Source organism: Tachypleus tridentatus, chromosome 2 (genome assembly GCF_004210375.1).
Source record: "Tachypleus tridentatus isolate NWPU-2018 chromosome 2, ASM421037v1, whole genome shotgun sequence".
NCBI classification, from domain to species: Eukaryota; Metazoa; Arthropoda; class Merostomata; order Xiphosura; family Limulidae; genus Tachypleus; species Tachypleus tridentatus.
Window position 1 is genome coordinate 78,880,416 of NC_134826.1, and position 18,480 is coordinate 78,898,895.

General features: G+C 34.9%; 2 protein-coding genes across 5 annotated transcripts in view; one reads left to right on the plus strand and one right to left on the minus strand.

Moving 5' to 3' along the window:
* Window positions 1–355: 355 nt before the first annotated feature.
* LOC143244308 (mitochondrial fission process protein 1) lies at window positions 356–8,756 on the minus strand. Of its 3 annotated transcripts, none has more exons than XM_076488736.1 (4): window positions 8,370–8,751; window positions 6,496–6,614; window positions 6,146–6,273; window positions 356–1,626 (listed from the first exon to the last, which is right to left on the minus strand). In XM_076488736.1, the coding sequence occupies exons 2-4, from the start codon at window positions 6,599–6,601 to the stop codon at window positions 1,330–1,332; spliced, it is 531 nt and encodes a 176-aa protein (XP_076344851.1). In that variant the 5' UTR covers window positions 6,602–6,614; window positions 8,370–8,751; the 3' UTR covers window positions 356–1,329. The 3 variants fall into 3 exon arrangements, with proteins under 3 accessions (XP_076344851.1, XP_076344850.1, XP_076344853.1); XM_076488735.1 differs by having other exon boundaries at window positions 8,521–8,749; XM_076488738.1 differs by lacking the exon at window positions 6,496–6,614 and having other exon boundaries at window positions 8,521–8,756.
* LOC143244307 (serine dehydratase-like) overlaps window positions 8,626–18,480 on the plus strand; it is a 46,781-nt gene continuing 36,926 nt past the window's right edge. For both annotated transcript variants that reach the window (XM_076488733.1, XM_076488734.1), the window contains exon 1: window positions 8,626–8,757. The gene's annotated coding sequence lies outside the window, so the exon portion shown is untranslated. The remainder of the gene's footprint in view (window positions 8,758–18,480) is intronic.

The window sequence follows — 18,480 nt, forward strand, 5'->3', positions numbered from 1 at the left end:
AAACTCTTACATACAATCCTAGTAAAAGATGTGTTCTTGTTGTGAGGACAGTACTTTTGTTTAGAACTGTGTAAAATCTTGTAAATAAATTGTTGATGCACAAACCTTAGCTATTTTTCATATTGTTTGAATCTTGAATACCCAAAATTGTGAAATTTTTTTATGGATGTTTGTTTGTGGTGCCACATTTCATATAGCTTTGATTACATACATAGATACATACATAAACACTATGTCCATTATAGTAAGATGATTATGTGATGCAATCTTTAATACAGTAAAAACTGCTCTAAAAACTGTAAATTTAAAGAGTGTATACAAAGACACTACAGTGCGAAAAGGGAAAAACACGTGCTTTTTGTGTTATTGTGCACTTGCAATGAAATTTCTACAATACTTTTTATTGAAAACAAAATAACTAAAGTATAGAACTAACAAACAATATTCACAATAAATATTGAACTTCTTGTCCACACTGTACATAAAAATATGGTTGAATACTATGTTGTAAAACTGTAAATTTTACGTTTGTGCTTTCTAAATCTCTATAAGCTAACAAATTAGCATATAAGTAGCACTCAGATACCTTGCATGTCACAATCATTTTTATGTATTTTAAATACTAGCACCACCAATACAGAAAGTTAAATTTACTATTAAAATTATCCACAGGTTTTTTACATAAAGTATTTCAGTAGGCTGGTTATAGTGATTTTGTTAATGGACATAGCTGCATAATATAAAGTCAGTCTAAAATAATCTACAATAAATAATTGAGGTATGGTGCTATATTAAAACCAATTAAACTAATAAATTGTGTATCAATTACCAACTACATGTATTAAATTATCAATAAAGACTCTAAAAGAGAAGTATTCTACACCCTTGACTAGCTATACTTACAGCAGAATTCAAATACCCAATTACCCTACTGAATCTTGATGGGTATACATCTCTTGATAATTTTTTTGATAACTGAACCAAACTTAATGTATTAAAGTTAGATTACACAAATTAGGATGAGCATAAATATAATTTACATATGCTTAAAATATTTAATAACCTAAAGATCCAATAAAAATATCTATCACAACTAAAAACTCAAAATACATATAGATGCTAGATGACTATGTAATCTCAATTATATCTAAAAAAAAGATAAGTATACTTAAGTTAAATATTTAACTAGCACACACAAATTATTGTTTTCTTTAAAAAGTAGCCTTTAAATAAATAATAAATTAATTCAACCAGTTACCTAAACATATGACTATAACTAGCTTATATAACAAACCACAAAATAAGCTATTGATTAGAACTATAGTTATTTTAATTTTCAGAGATCTTTAGCCAGTAACGAAATGTCTTGTCCATTAGGTAATCAACAAAACTGTCTATAGGTTTAACAATGAAAGGAATACAACCAAGACCAAGTGCAGTTGTTGTCCATTTTCGAGTAGCAGGTGCAAAAGATGTCATCTTTCTCAATAAAAACAGAGAAGTAGCACAGACACGGTTGATGGTAAAACCTGGGATGATTACAGATGCCAGACTTTGCCATATCAAGGTGTCACTAGCAACATGAAACAGTTTTTTATGCTGTATCTCCTTACTGGTTGACTGTACCTTGAATACAATAAACTGATTTAATTATTTTGAAAATTAATTCTACAAATATAGTCCAAAAGAGAGAGAGAAAAAAAAGATACAAGTTAACCAAATTCATCAAAAGTTTGGCTCAAAATAACTTGAGAATAAAAAGTAGTTTGAATCAAAGTACTGTATTAGCCAACAATACAGAAAATTCAATTTTCAGCATTGTTTTCCTTAAGCTTACAGCCTTTTAGGAGTTAAACCCCTTCATATCTTACAATTCAATTTTTTAACTATATTACATAATGTTTGAACACAATCTATATATAATTTACAAAATTTAAACTTCTTATATATTTACTCATTATAAATGTAAAAATAAACAATTAAGTACATATTTACATCAAAAGGATAGTGCATTATAAACAGCAACAGCAAACCTATTATGATTGGTTGGTTGGTTGATTTGGTGTTATATGGCACAAAGCAGCAAAGGCTATCTGCACCAAACGTCTTGTAAAAAGTTAAAATTAAAAGTAAATTTAGTAAAATTCATGAAAAGAAATTAAGATAAAACAAAACAAAGTTAAAAAAAAAACAAATAGCATAAAACCAATGTTTACATCTAGTCCATAGCAGTAAGAGAAAACTACAGTAATACAAGTTGTAAAGGACTTTCTGTAGCATAATTGTAATTATCATAACTCACCAGGAAGACTAACAGGTAAGTACAAAAACCACCATCAATCACCTGAAATTGGCTTTTTCAATCCTGGTTATGAATTATTTGACATTATGGCCATTTTCATAAAGTAATAAAAATTTTAAAATACTTGTAGCAAAATTTTAATGATAACTCATCAGGATGACTAAAGGGTAGTTCAAACAGCAGTGTTACTCATCTGAAGTTGGCCATTCCAGTCCTGGTTGAGTTATTTGATGTTAAGGCCATTTTCTAATTGCAAATCAAACTTAATGGACTGTGATTCTTAAAAGGGAATCACAATGAAAAAGGTGTAATGTATAAATTAAAAAACTTAAATGCCATTAAAAATCTAAAAACATTTCCAAGGTGGAGAGTGTCACCATCACAAACAACACTCTCTAACGTTATGGATAAACCTTGGGACAGAACATGTTTAAAATGGTGCTGTCATTGAGAGTCATAACAATGGCACGACAGTAAAATGTGGCTTATTGCAACCTGAGTGTTACACAGACTACAAATTGGTGCATAAGTTCCAGATAAAAGAATATGATGAGTTAGAAAACTGTGACCAATGTGTAGTCTAGTTAGAACAACTTTCTCTTTCCAATCCTTACAAAAACAAGACAGTCAAAGTCCAATACAGGGTTTTATTTGGAAAAGCTTGTTTTCATGTTGCTCATTCCAAGTCGACTGCCAACTGGCACAGAGCCAAGCCTTGAATACAGGATCATATTCCATGTATGGAACAGGCACAGTGGTGATAGTGCTAGAGCAGAGAGATTTAGCTGTGATGTCGGTGAGCTTGTTCTTGCAAATACCAATGTGGTTTGGTATCCAGAAAAACTAGATAAAAACAGTGTTAAGGAGAAATAGACCAGTCCGTTTTGAATATCAGCAAGAACAGGGTGTGAATTAATGTGAAGTGATTCCAGGGCCAGTAGAAAATTAAGCAAGTCAGTATAAATAGTGCAGTTTGAGTACTGCTTAGCTTCTATGTGATCCTGAGCAAGAGAAATGGTGTACAGTTCAGCAGTGAACACAGAAGCTGTAGAAGGGATTCTGCATGCAACCATCGAACCACAACAAATCATGGTAGAGCCCACACAATCACCTGATTTTGAACTATCTGTATAAACAGGAATGGAAGGATAGTTTGAAAGATGTTCAGCAAATAATAATAGGCAGTATTTCCAGGTGGGAGTATCTGCTTTACTCAGATAACTTAAAGAAAGGTCCCATATGGGAGCTGTAATAAGCCATTGTGGGATGGGCTGACCAGTGGATACAGCAATGTTATCCAAGGACAGTCCCAATTCATCCAAATGTGCCTGGATACAAAGGCCAAAAGGAGCAATGGCAGATTGTGTGCCCTGAAAAAGTATGGCCCACCGAGGAAGGAAAACACAACCCGGATGCTCTGGTAAAGAATGAAGTTTAGAAGCATATAGTAAAGACAGTTGCAAATGGCAGAGGTGCAAAGAAGGTTCATGAGACTATATATAAGCTCTGTACTGTGGAAGTGCAGAAAGCTCCAGTGCAGAGTCGAAGTCCTTGATGATGAATGGGGTCCAGCATTTTTAAGGCTGAGGTCCTGGCAGAGCCATAGACCATTGATCCAGAGTCAAGTTTTGATTGAATAAGAGTAGGATATATCTTTAGCATAGAACATCATCTGGAAGAGAGGACATGGAGGATGTTCAGTGCTCTTTTACATTTGACCCATAGCTGAATGAATGTGTGGTATAACAATCAGCTTTCGGTCAAAGATAAGCCTCAAGGACTTTGTCTCAGGGACCACAGGCAACACAACTTCACCAATATGAATACCCTGTTGGCAGCAAAAGTGCATGCAAACAGTTTCAGAGAGAGAGAAGTTAAAGCTGTTTGCTGTGATACATTTCAGTAAACGACTAAGGGCAGCCTTGGATGCCCCTCAATATACCTCATGTTCGACAACTAACACAGAGCCCGTTTCCAACAGTAAAAGAGAGTAGTTCGGTGATGGGATTAATCTTTATACTGAAAAGTGTGACACTCAAAACACAGCCTTGCGAGACACCAAGTTGCTGTAGAAAAGAACTGGAAATTCTCAAATTCACATGAACTTGGAATCACCTGCTGACTAAAAATATTTTTAATACAAATCGGCAAATGGCTACGTAAACCATATATATGGAGGGCTTGCAAAATGCCATACTTCTTTGTTGTATCATAAGTCTCCTCAAGTCGATTCAGGTGGTCCATCGAGGAGCGCTGTTGTTGGAACCCACACTTGGAGGTCGAGAGGAGGTTGTTTGATTCAAGGAACCAAACAAGACAACCATTAACCAGATCTTACAGAGACAGCTCATCAAAGCAATTGGACAGTAGTTTAAAGAAATTTTGGGATCCTTCCCAGGCTTAGAGAAAGGTAGGACAACAGCCTGGTACCAGGTATCAGGAAAAACATTCTCCTGCCAGATCTGGTTAAAAACAATCAATCAGATGAATAGCAAGAGAAGCAGGAGACAGATGGCTCAGCATTTCATAGTGTACATCATCAAGTCCAACAAATGTACTGCCAGACTGATGAAGGGCCAATTTGAGTTCCATCAGTGTAAAGGGACGATCATAGTCATAGAGACAATTGGCTTGAAAGGAAAGAGGCGATTGCTTTGTTCAAGTCTTGATGGTTAAGAAGGTGGAGTAAGAAGCAGAAGTGCTATATACTCAGCAAAAGCTTTCAACTAGAGTATCTATCAGTGATGCTCCGGGTATAAGCTACTTCCTGGCCACCAAAGAACAAGATCGAGAGGGGGACAGAATTATATTGCCCACTGACCTTTCAAATCTTGTCCCATACAACTTTGGAATTGATGGAAGAAGACATACTGGTTATTGAGCTTAAACCAAGAGACATTCTGGCTTTCACATCTTACCCACCAGCATATGCAATGGCCTGCTGAAAAGTGATGCAGTTCGAGAGATTGGATACCTATGAAAAGTATCCCAGGCCCATTTCTGAGCCTTCCGTGCCATGTGGTAGGCAGGATTCCACCATGGATGAGGATAACATGTAAAACATGTTGAAGTTTTAGGAATACACTGAGCAGCTACTTATATAATACAATCACTTACTGCCACCACACAGTCGTCTATTGATGTCTTACAGGTACTGGCAGGATCGAGTTCTGTGAAAGCAGTGAAAGAGGGCCAGTTTGCTTGGTCCAGCTTCCACAGGGGCATGCGGGTCGAGTGGCATCAACCATGGTCAGTCTCTCTCAAAATTACAAGAAAATGATCATTGCCTCATGGATTTTTGTCAACCCTCCATGAAAAATGGGAGAATAGTGAATGGAAGCAAATTGAGAGATCAGTAGCAGTAAAGAACTGACTAGGTGCATGAAAATAAGTGGAAGAACCAGTATTAAAAAAAGAAAAAAGATCGTGATCAGAGAGCATACACTCTATGGCACAACCCCTGCTATCAATATCAACACTTCCCCAGAGGGGATGATGTCCATTAAAGTCCCCCAGGATGAAAAAGGGAGATGGAAACTGTTCAATGAGAGCATTAAGGTTGACTGATCATAGGTCTCTCAAGGCAACAGGTAGAGAGAAAGAACAGTCATGGTACCACCCAAAGAGAAACAGATGGCTATGGCCTTCAAGGATGTGTGTGTGTGTGTGTGTGATTTGTAGAAAACAAAGGATAGACGTAAAAAAGCTATTTTTACATCATTGATTTAAATCTACTGTGACACATTAAGAGGAATATACAAATGTATGTGTTTAAATGCTGTTAATAAAATTATCACAATTTTTAGGACTATAGTGAACTGTATGATAATATAATGTGCTTACTTGCTTTTCTTTGATCACCTTATCAGCTGTGTCTGCCAAAACATAGCAGCTAGCAACAACATAACTGAAATGGACAACAGCTACAGGCACAAGAGCACGGAACGATTCACCAACTTCATTTGCATAGCCTGTTAAATATTTAAACAGAATAAAAGGAAGTGAATATTACATGCTTAATCTTAAATATAACAACAAAGAAAACAATTTCAGACCAATGTCATTATAGTAAATGAATTTAATACTCACAGTTTTTATTTCTTTTCTTAACTGTTAATATTATCCCTTTCTTAGAAAAACATACAAGCAAAGAAATATCAGTAACCTATGCCAGGGCCTTTAAGCTAGCTTACCAAGAAGACGAATTGGAGTGTCTCGAAAAATATCCGTTTCTTCTTCAATTTTCCGTGCATTTTTATGATTCCCAGATTTTGTTACATGTGATGAAGAGTCTGCCATTGATCTGCATTAGCTAAGAGGCAGCATTTTATAAAAACAAAAACATTAATAGTTATATTTTTATTTAAAATATAATAAAACGTACTGTAAAATTCAATACCTTACTGATATTTTGCAAATTGTGGTTCACTAAAGTAAAAATAACGTTTTTCTAACAATAAATTTTCTATTTCATTTCCAAACAGTAATACAGGGCTGCTTCAATTTATTTAGGCTATCCCATTTTCTACTTTCAATATACAAACAACAACATAGAGAAACTGTTATATTTTAAGGACATTTGAATAAAGATTATTTCCTGATGTTACAAATACTTTTATTCACCAACTACCCTGTTAAAAACTAACATTATTCAAATAGATTCATGTTAGAATTTTATTTTTAAATTTATCCTCTAGGTCTTGTTACTCAATGCATTTCACATATATTCTAAAGATAATAACACAAGAGTACACAAGTTTAACAAAAGGTTAAACTCCAGTCAGAACAGTTTTATTTTTCCAACATTGTGACTGACTTATGAAATGTGTGGTTGTTAGCAGTGTACGAGAACCAGAGTTCAAGAAAAGAACCAGTGATTCCCTGAAAAACAGAGGGTTAGTTTAAATTTTTACTTTTTATAAGACAACTTTGAAGGACCACACAGTCTCTTGTTAACTGTACAATATTTAATAAAGCAACCAAAACTGAATAAATATTCTGATCAAGTTAGTTTAATATATAATAAAATTTTAGGATAACAAGGGACCTATTTGTCAATATAACAAACATCAATGCTATTAATTTAAATAAAGAAATAAACTAAGTTAATAAAACAGAAAAATACTTAATTCTGAAGAAGAAAGAATCCATGATTAAGTCACTTCTCAAGAATACTAACAATATCAAGCAACAATCAGCAATAATTCATTCTATGTCATGAAGTAATTCATTTAAGATAAAGGATGGATTTTTATTTAGTGCTTAGACCACACAGTTACATCTTATAACGACTAGCTTATAATGTTAGTGTCTATACATTACTGCTAGGAGAAACTTCATGACACAATCAATACTCAAGTCACTTTCAATGTGCTCTAGTTAGAAAATGATTTAGCACTTTAACTTAACTAGAAATTCATAGTTAAACTAAATGATAGAAGAAACAATAAATGAAGAGTAACCAACATCTTAACAAAAGTTCAATTATGTTCAAAACAAGATTCTTGAAAAACAAATAATCAAATAGCATCAACTTCATCTATCTCCTCTAGTTTCTTTTTTTCAATTACCAAAAAATTAACATTTTCAATATTTTTCATGAGAGAAGTACTTATATTCAAAGACAAACCTGCGACAATATTTTGTTACAATATTTATATTAAAATTTATGAAAAGGTGTAGTACCAACCAAAAACATGATCCATACAACATCCCACTAAACAAAAACTTTAAGTCTAACAGTTAAAAAACTGGTATAATTTCGAATTCGTATCTGAATGTGTTTCACTATTAATGTTAACATGGTTAACACAATAACAGTATATAACAACACTATTAATATTGCTTTCAACTATTACAACCAAAATAATTTCACTTAATTTGTTCGTTCATGCGAAACAATGTCATTCCATTTAACCATTTCAACAGTATAATTAATAAACACAATAATATAGTAATTTTGGCATTCTGTAGTTTCTTGTTGGGTATAAAATCGTAACTTATAAAATATTAGATAAAATTAAAAAGAACTGAGCCTGTGTTCTTCATCACAAATAATAAAATATACCTCAGTTTTCATTTCGTGATCATCGTAAAAATGAATTAATTTAAGAACAGATGCACTCTTCGTTCCCAAAAACTTGCTACATTAATAGCATTAGCATTGTAAAATGTACACATGCGAAATTGATGAGGAAAATTTTATTTTTAACTCTTACTTTGACGATGTGCTCTTAACATGGTCTACATTCTCGCACACAGACAACGAAAATATTTTCTCAGTAAATAAACCTTCTCACTTCGTCGTCAAATTTCCAATTCACAAAAAAGCTAATGTCAAGGTCATGTCATCCTCATCGTGGTTTATCAGTCACATGACAGTCAGTAACTTAAAACATCAAGTGGAAAATATTCGCGAAAGAATATTTTTCTCTTGATGTTTTGATTATCCCTGGGTAAGTTGAATGTAACCTTTTCGCTAATAATGAACATCACTAGTTTGGTTTATTTTAAAACAATGAAATAGAAAAAAATCGAGTCCAATTATCCTCTTAATGTCACGTATATGTATTTATTCAGAGCTTTATAAACGTTAATTATTCATCACATTTATGAATAGCATATTATTTGTATTGTACTAAAAATTTTAAGTGGCTACCACAACCTTCAAGTTGTCGCATTTTTTTACATTTTGATTAACAAAAACGGTACGGTTATTAATATGCATGTTTTTTTTTTAATGTTAAAACATAAAGTTTTATTGTAGCGATATGGTGTTAGTAATATTCAATTATTTTGTACATGTGTGGCGTTCAGATGGACATACTTCCAACAGCAAAGTATCCGTCACGTCTTACAGGTTCAGAAAAGTTACTTACGAATATGTGTTTTATTATATTCCCTCGGTGGACATAAACCCCTGATTTTAGCGTTTTGAATCCTGAGACGTATTGCTATCCCATCTGGAGACGTATAATTTCGAACACAAATCGAAATAGCCCTAAGTGTACAAACGAAACAATAATTTTACTCATATCGATAAATAGTGCAGGTCACTAGGATCTATTACCGTATAGTACTGGCTGACTTTTCTATGTTGTAAAAGGGAAATTTTATAGCTATGTTGTGTGTAGGCATACCATGCGTTTTCTACAATTATTCCTTATTACTTTAATGCAGAACTTGTCCAAGCACACCTTTAACATTTACGGTCCAGAATAGTGCTGCCAACTGTTATTGGTGATATATATAATAAATCTTTTCTGGCTTATAACAACACTTCTTAGATGAATTTAACTGAACTGTTTTCGACCAAAATTCATGCACCACCGATAACAGTTTTCATTTTTCCACTACCTCACACATCAATATGCTTTTGAAAATAAGTGACTACGACATACTTCAAGAACAGCCTGATGACGATCTCAGTTGGATCCCATAAGTCAGCAGTACATCTTCATCTATGGGGTCTGCAAAATGCAGAATCTGGGGTTTTGTGGATAGCAGATTGGATTTCCAGTCACAAAGTTCTCCAAAAAGAAAACTAGATCATGGTGTTCACATTAAACCGACACTATAAGAGTTGTGTATATCTAACAAAAAACTCTTCTTCAATAAATATATTTATATTTTTAAACTATAAACAAATACTGTTATCAGTTCTTCTTCAAACTCTGCTCATACAATATACATTAACTTTCGAAATACCCGTGATAACTATCTCTCAAGGGCTATCTGCGCTAGCCTTCCCTAATTTAGCAGTGTAAGACTAGAGAGAAGGCAGTTAGTCATCACCACCCACCGCCAACTCTTGGGCTACTCTTTTACCAACGAATAGTGGGATTGATCGTCACATTATAACGTCCCCACGGCTGAAAGGGCATGTTTGGTGCGACGAGGATTCGAACCCGCGACCCTCGGATTACGAGTCAAACGCCTTAACCCATCTGGCCATGCTGGGTCATTTGCTCTGGAGGTACAATACCCCCCCCCCTCATGATCATCGCACTGTCGATTTTGCACCTCTGGATGTATGTAAGGAACTGTGGTCTGTCAATGAAGAACTTCTTTCTACAGATGTAGTTTTGAAATGTCTAGATGACAAATATGAGAGCCAGACATACTCGTCACATTAAGTTTTTCATTACTTAGCAGCTTTTCACTATTGTACTTTATGGGGAAAAGTCCATCTTCGTGTTTTTTTGTAAAAAATTCAATTCCAATGTCTTATGCATTGGCTGAATGATGAATGGTTTGTTGAAGTCTGACATTTTAAGAACTGGCAAACTTCCTAACTTGTTCATCAACTTCTGAAATGCCATCTTTTATGGTTGTTTCTACCTTAACTTATTGGGTTGACCTTTCTTGGTTAGGTCAGTCAGTGTTACAGTGGCTTCAGCATAGTTTGAGATGAGTTTTCAGTGGTATTCTGCTAAGCCCAGAAAGGACCTGACTTGCTGCTTGGTCATTGGAAATAGTGCTTCTTGTATGCAGGTTAGTTTCTCATCTTCTATGACTGTCTGTCTGTCATCCACCTTGTATCCAACAAAGTCCACCAAAGAATGGCCAAAGTAGCCCATATATGATCTGATGGTTTTACTTGCTACCCTAATTTTTCTGAACAGCTTTCTCAATTTTTCATATGGTGTTTCCATCTTGTTGTGTAAGTCAGAATGTTGGTGCAGAGTTGACTAGACAAATACAATGTTCAAAAGGATGCAGTTTCAATTAGTCAACTCTTCAGCAACACAACAAAAGCTGTGTTCTCTTTAGATTCTATCTCCATTGTAATGTGCCAATAACCTTTACTGAGCTCAATCTTGGAAAAGAACTTCGACCTGCCTAGTTTCTCCATGCTAGCCTTTGGGTTGTCCATTGTTCCACAGGTCGAACTTCTTCACGATTATAAGTTTTCATAAATTTATACCAAAGCAATTTGAGCCATTTCTCTTCTTTACAGTTACCACTGGTGAACAGCATACTCAGTGATTTCAGCTTCTAACATTGCCTTGACCTCTTACTTAAAAAGGTTCCTCAATGCATAGGGTATCTGATTGGTCTTCACCTTAACTGGATCCATGGTCATGGTCTCAATCTTATGTTGAACAAGGTTTGTCTTGCATAGTTTATCTGTGAAGACATCTGCACAGCAAATTTTGTAGCACTTTCTTCTGCTTTCCACTCGGTTTTTCATCAGTGTCATTGTACATCCTATCGTCATCCAGTCATCTTAGGTCTATTATATTTTAATATTCTATGAAAAAGTTACTATCTTCGAGTTCTGTCTCTATGAAAGCCACACTTGCAGTATCCGTCTTCGTCTCATTAGCTGCATTTATTAGGTCTTCTTACCTGTTGAAGTACTTATTTGACAGATTTAGGTAGATCTAGGTTTTAGTTGTTCACATTGATCTTTAGTCCATTCTGTTTACCACTTATTGCACTTCAAAAGGTCCTTTCCACTGCAGAATGAGTTTATTGTTGTCTGCAATTAGCAGAGCCAAGACTTTCTGTCTGATCTTGAAAAGCTGAACATTACCTTCTTGTTATACATGTGCTTCTTACTGCTTTTGAGCTACATAAAAACTTTATTAAGGGAATTGACAAGGATACTCTAGTCAGTTTCTTAGGCCTAGCAAGTAGTGGTATAAGTTTCTCACTTCTGATTTTCTTCTTCCACAGTTATTTCAATAATCTACATTGGGCCTCATGCTTTTCTTCTGTGCAGTAACTTGAAAGATGAAAATTCTGTATTCACTTGTGGAACTTCTCAGTCAACAGGTTTCTGTACTTGTCACGTGGTCTCTTCTGACATGTTTTATTCAGCATGTTTTTTAAGACTCAATTAACTTTCTCATAAAGTCTATTACATATAGAATTGTAAAGTGTGGTGAGTTTGCACACCTCTTGCATCAGTTTTGAGGTAAAGTTGGTCTTTCTGTCACTTAAAGACTTCTTTTAGAAAATCTATTCTGCAAAACACTTCTGGGAAGGCTTTGCTACTCTATCCACCTCTATCATTTTTATGGTTTCTGGGTAATGTGTTGCATAGTTGGCTATTGTCAGTAGGTGTTAGTTGCCCTTATTGGATATAGGATCTAGTGGTCTAATCAAGCCCACAACTACACTGCTGATGGCTCTTCTGTAAGAGGCATCTCACACAGTGGCACTTTAGGTATCTTCCCTCAAAGTATTGTTCACATGACCCATAGAATTTGATCACATCTTTGATGAACCCTGGTCAATGCTAATTTTTTGTCTGTTCTTCACCCTTTGGTGTTCTCTCATAATCATCCCTTAAGCCAATTTTATCACTTCAGTTTGTTACTCCGTTGCCAAAATTAGTTTTACTTCTCTAGCAGAACTGCTTTGATATATCCAGTACAGCACTATCTTCCTATTCTCTATTTTGTAGGCCCCTTTCCCCTTTCTATTGTGTTTGTCATTTCTTGGGCACTGTTCTACAATTTCTGCAGTGAAGGGTCTTTCTTCCATGCTTCCTTCAGTTCCCATAGCCTTACTTTGGGACTTGCAGGGGATTAATTTCTTGCTTGCTTTTCTTTGTTTGAGCTCTTATAGTGTCTTCAGATGTCTCATTATTATCCTTTTTCTATGATTCTTCCAAACTTCTACTGGCTGGTATGTTACCAATCAACAAGTTGTAGATGGGTGCCTTCATAAACATGGCCTCAAGTTTTTCCATGCAGTATGAAATATCCACTTTAATTCTCATTATGGGAATATTTCTCACTGTTCTATCAATAAACATGCACAGATACTATAGGCCATTAAATACTAGCTTGTTCCACACTGCTGCATCCAGTGTCCTAAAAGTCTGTCACATTCTTGTCCCTGATGTAACCTTCACCTATTGACATGTGGTTTGTTGGAAATTCTCAATGTTTGTCACATACTCCAATCACCACTGTTTGCCCCTTCAGTATGTGAGCTGACAATCAATCAAGCATTGTTTAACCCTCTTACCCCTGGTATCTTTTGCTGTGCATGACAGGTTTAGGTCTTAAAATTAAAATTTTATTAAACTACTTTTTGTTTATGTCATACCAATTGGTATAGCATAAAATATTAGCTACTAATCCATATTTTAATAGTATATAACTTTTATGTTCTTAATTCTACAAGGCAACATTTTTAAACACCCTCAACCTCCAGTAGTGTGACACACGACACATTTTCTCTAGGCATCTTTTCTTCTACTTTTTTCTTCCATCCCTTTGAAAAGTACAAAATTAAACTTAAAGTACCAACTACAAGGTCATTATTACTCAGTTGCTTCCCAGTGATACAGCAGTATATCTACTGACTTGTATTACTTGAAAGCAAGTTATGATACCTGTGGTGGGCAAAGTATATACATACCTTTATGTACAACTTTGTGCTTAGTACCAAACAAACATTGCTCAGTCAAACCATAATTATTATAGCAATCAATTCAGTGTGGTTAGAGAGAATAGAAACTCAAACCCTTCCTGGAAAAAAACATTTATCACATCCTTTGATTATATATTACCTATGACCAATAGAAAGTTAAGATTTTCATCATTTTAATGATATATTGTATTGCATGATGTTCTCAAGAGATGTGTGCCAATTTCACTTATGATACAACTTTGGTTCCAACAAGAATCACAACAACTAGCTTGGATAATTTGTAACTTGTTGCAGAGTTAGAAAATCAGAATACTGTGATTGTCAGAGGTACTATCTGTTTTTTGCCTGCTACTAGTTTAAGCTTAAGTTTCACCAACAGTCAACAGCTCTTTACAAGATGTTTGGGTAAGTAGATTATTTCTTGTTTTTCTCATTTACTTTTTATTTGTTATCATAAAAGTAACTAAAATGAAAAATAAGGATATTTTTAGGTTAGCTAAGATTAGATTTGGTAATATAAATAATAATAATGTAATTAAAAATGTTTCAGAGGCATGCACTTGATCAGCTTGTAGTAGCTTGTGGGTAATGTAAGGGATAGCATAACGAGAGCTGCACATACCCCAAGTAATTCACAACTTATAATGGTGAGGGTAGTTATATATAGTTCAAAGGGCAATAAAACAATAAAATTCAATTATAAATAGATGTATACTGTTATGGAGTTTAAAGCTACCTTGGATAAACGAATGTATTTTCGTGTTACATCCCTAAACAATCACACTGCCTTCCCCATGCTTCAGGGTAGGTATTGTACATTGAAGTAAGTATCTCTCACCTTTTTTTTTCTTCCAGATGTACAACCTATGCTTTGGTTTGGTTTCAAATTTTGTGTAAGGCTACACAAGAGTTATCTGTGCCAGCCATCCCTAATTTAGACTAGATGGAAGGCAGTTAGTCGTCACCACCAACTGCCAACTCCTGGGCTACTCTTTTACCAACAAATAGTGTGATTGGCCATCACATTATAATGCCCCCACCATTGAAAGGGCCAGCATGCTTGGTGTGATGGGGATTTGAACCCACGAACCTGAGATTACGAGTCAGGTGCCTAAACCACCTGGCTATGCAAGGCCACCTATGGTTTGAACCACATATTTCAAATTTGGATTCATCCATCCATAACACCAACTTCTATTCATCAACAATCTAGTTTTTGTACTTTTTAGCTAAATTAATTCTTTGGAGAGTATTTGGAGATCATAGTAAAGATTTTTAACTGCTACATGACCAAATATTCCATTCTCGTTGAGTCTTCTTGATACTGTCGATCTGGACACTTTTTTGTCATTTGGTATTTAGTCATTTATCTCATACTTGAAATCAGTGGCAGTCTTTTTGTTCACTGCACAAATGAAAATACTTAACATCTACTTGATTTACTTCTGGGTACTCTCCTGAAGTTTCTATAATGAAGGGTGTTTTTCTATGCTTTCTTAGGTTCCTGAAAACCTACATTTGGGATGTTGCCTTTTAACACTTGCAAAGGATGAATGTATTCTTTGCTTTTTCTTGAAATCTGGTTGTAGCAATATATGCTTCATCAGCCTTCTTTCTGTTTAGTTCCTCCAAAGTTCTACTTCCTGGAATGTTCCTTTCACCAAGCCATTTATTGTTTTTTTTCATAAACATTGCTCGAAGGTCTCCTACATAGTATGTTGTATCCACCTTTATTTTTGCTATGGGAAACTTTCTTGATGTCTCATTGATTAGTACACACAGATGTAATTTGCCTGTCATCTGATCCTCAGATACTATACTGGTTGTTACTACTGTATCCAGTGTCTTTAGAACCTTCATTTTCTTGTCCCCAACCTATCCTTTATATATTGGCTTATTATGATGGTTTGGCACTTCACGATGTTTGTGACGTAATCCATCAGTATTGGTATTATTGATCCATTTATTAATTTGAACCAACCATTAGCCATGTACTGATCAATCATGCTTTACTCACAAATTGAACATGATGAGCTATCTTGACTATCTTCCTTCTGGCAGCAGCATCCATAGCCTCAGTCACTCATTTCTTGTTTATTATTAGCACTGTCTTTGTAAATAGCTCCAGCTGCTTTATATTGAGGTTTCTGCTGTTTGTTGCTGGTAACATACTTGCACTCCTTTTTTAATATGTCCCATTTTATAACAAACATAGCAACTGCTCTCACTTCTGTCTATTATCCTCCTGTCACCTTTGACTGTCACTGGTTTCAAATTCAACTAGATATTCTTGGACTTTGCCAGTTATATTACCTCTATACACTGTTCTTCCAGCTTGATCATTTCTGCCACCTCTTTTGGTGCTCTCTCCTACTTGAACAGTTATGTGTTGGTTGAACATGTGATCATGAACTGCTCTTGCACAAATAGGTCTGCCAATCCCTCAAAACAATTTTCATACCTGGTCATGTAAGTCCATCTGATGAAATATCTCAGCAAACATAACACAAGTTGAAATACAGTTTCTCTAGTATCAGGTTTGACTCCTCTCAACCTCTGATTAAAACCTTCAGTGTGTTCATATCATTTTGGTAAAGCCACTTCTTATCTTAGTCCATGGGATCTTCTGACATCATGCCTGCATATACTTGTAGGCCTGTTCCTTTCAGAAGTGGACTGAAACATACTGTCCAATTGCCTTTGTTCCAGTTCTGACTTTGGGTGATTCTTTCATATCTATCCAGGTAAGCATCCATGCCATCTTTATTTCACCAAATATGGGCAGCTTTGGTTGGCTGGGCATGATTTCATTTCATTACCGGGTCATTTTTCTTCAGTTGAATAAGCACTGTAATCTCAATCTGTGATTTATATTCTTTATATTTAGTCTCTACTCAGTCTCAGTTTGTATTATCATTGTCCCTGTTTCTAGTTTCTCTTTTCATTTTATGCTTTCAGTCTTTCTCTTTTTTCTTTCTCAATTTGTCCCTTCTGCTGTCATTATTCACTCTCTAGTTCTTCTTGTTGTCTAATAAACTTCCGTATTTTACTGCATTTTAAGACATGTTGAAATCTTCTTTCTACCCATTTATCAAAATTGTTTGTTTTTGTAATTCACGCAAAGATACATAGGGGCTATCTGTATTAGCTGTCCCTAATTTAGCAGTGTTAAGACTAGAGAGTTTTGATTTGAATTTTGTGCAAAGCTACATGAGGGCTATCTGCACTAGCTGTTCCTAATTTAGCAGTGTAAGACTAGATGGAAGCAGGGCCAGATTAAGGGCAACTATTACCCTAAGCATAGCCCAACAATGGTGCTCCCCTTGGTCCCTCCTTTGCTTAACTTACAAAATATTAAGACTCAATAAGTGCTGAAAGTGAAATAAAAGCTTGAAAATTTATAACCCTTCAGTTTTCTTCCAAGTCAGACCCCACAACTATATTAAATAAACTTTTTATTTTATTTATTTAAGAGATTGGGCATGGATCAAAATCAAGCAATGACTGCGGTCTTTTATTTAGAAATGATGAGAGAAATCACTTATTTGATTAATGATTATTAAAAATAATTATTTTTACTGTATAATTATTTTCACTCTGAGTTAACAATTCTTACTTTGATGTTCACAAATTCACACCTTGATGTTAACAAAAATGAAAAATTTACTCAAAACTCTTTTATTCAAACAATTCTCACTTTGAACTTAAAACCCTGTAAGCAACAAATTATTTACTTATATCTTAACTTTTATTTAAATATTAAAAAGTTTTCTTCTAGATTTTTTAATTGCAAAGTCTTTGATGAAGTCCTCAAAATTAATTTGGCATAGCAAATCTGATTCTGTACTTCTGTTCGCAACCCCGTCGCGCCAAACGTGCTCGCCCTTTCAGCCGTGAGGGCGTTATAATGTTATGCTCAATCCCACTATTCGTTGGTAAAAGAGTATCCCAAGAGTTATGGGTGTGTGGTGATGACTAGTTGCCTTCCATCTAGTCTTACACTGCTAAATTGGGGACGGCTAGCACAGATAGCCCTTGAGTAGCTTTGCACGAAATTCAAAACAAACAAACATAGCCTTTGAACTGTGAGCCGTCCCGAAAGGGTTTATTGAAAGTTAGGTCTATGTTAATTGTTAGGCCTTTCACTTCTAGCATTGTTAACTTGCGGAGAAACTTTCCCTCAGTCATATGTTTACTCTCCTCTGCTATTGTTTATATCTGTCTGCAATTTTCTGCTCATGTCATACTATTTATATGTTTATTACTCAATCATTTGCTCGCTATATTCTCTACATCAAAAGACACATATTCCCATAATTGCCTGCTTTTAACTCTCTTATGCTAAAAATTAAACAATCATAAAATATCCATTCACAAAGTAAACTAAATAATAATATTTACACTAAACAGTCTTTTATGTCATGATACAATGTGACAGCTTATTGACATTCTCAATTCATATCTGGGCCGAGAGTTTGACATGGGGTTTGAGGAACTGTGTTGCTTCGACTTGACCTCATTTGATTACATCCTTCAGAAGTATAAGTCAGCAACAGTAGGTTGTAGTGGCAACCATTAAGCTGGAAATCCAGAGACTTATATGGGTGATGTTTATGGGACTGCATTTTTAACTATCTCAAATGTTGTCTACTGCTGGTTGATCCATCAACTAGAATGGTAAAATGTAAGCTTTTAATGAATTTTGCTACAACGTTCCACAGTATTATCAGACAAAGCAGCCAACATCTCACATCCATCAGATTGCACTGGGGATTAAGAACATTCCT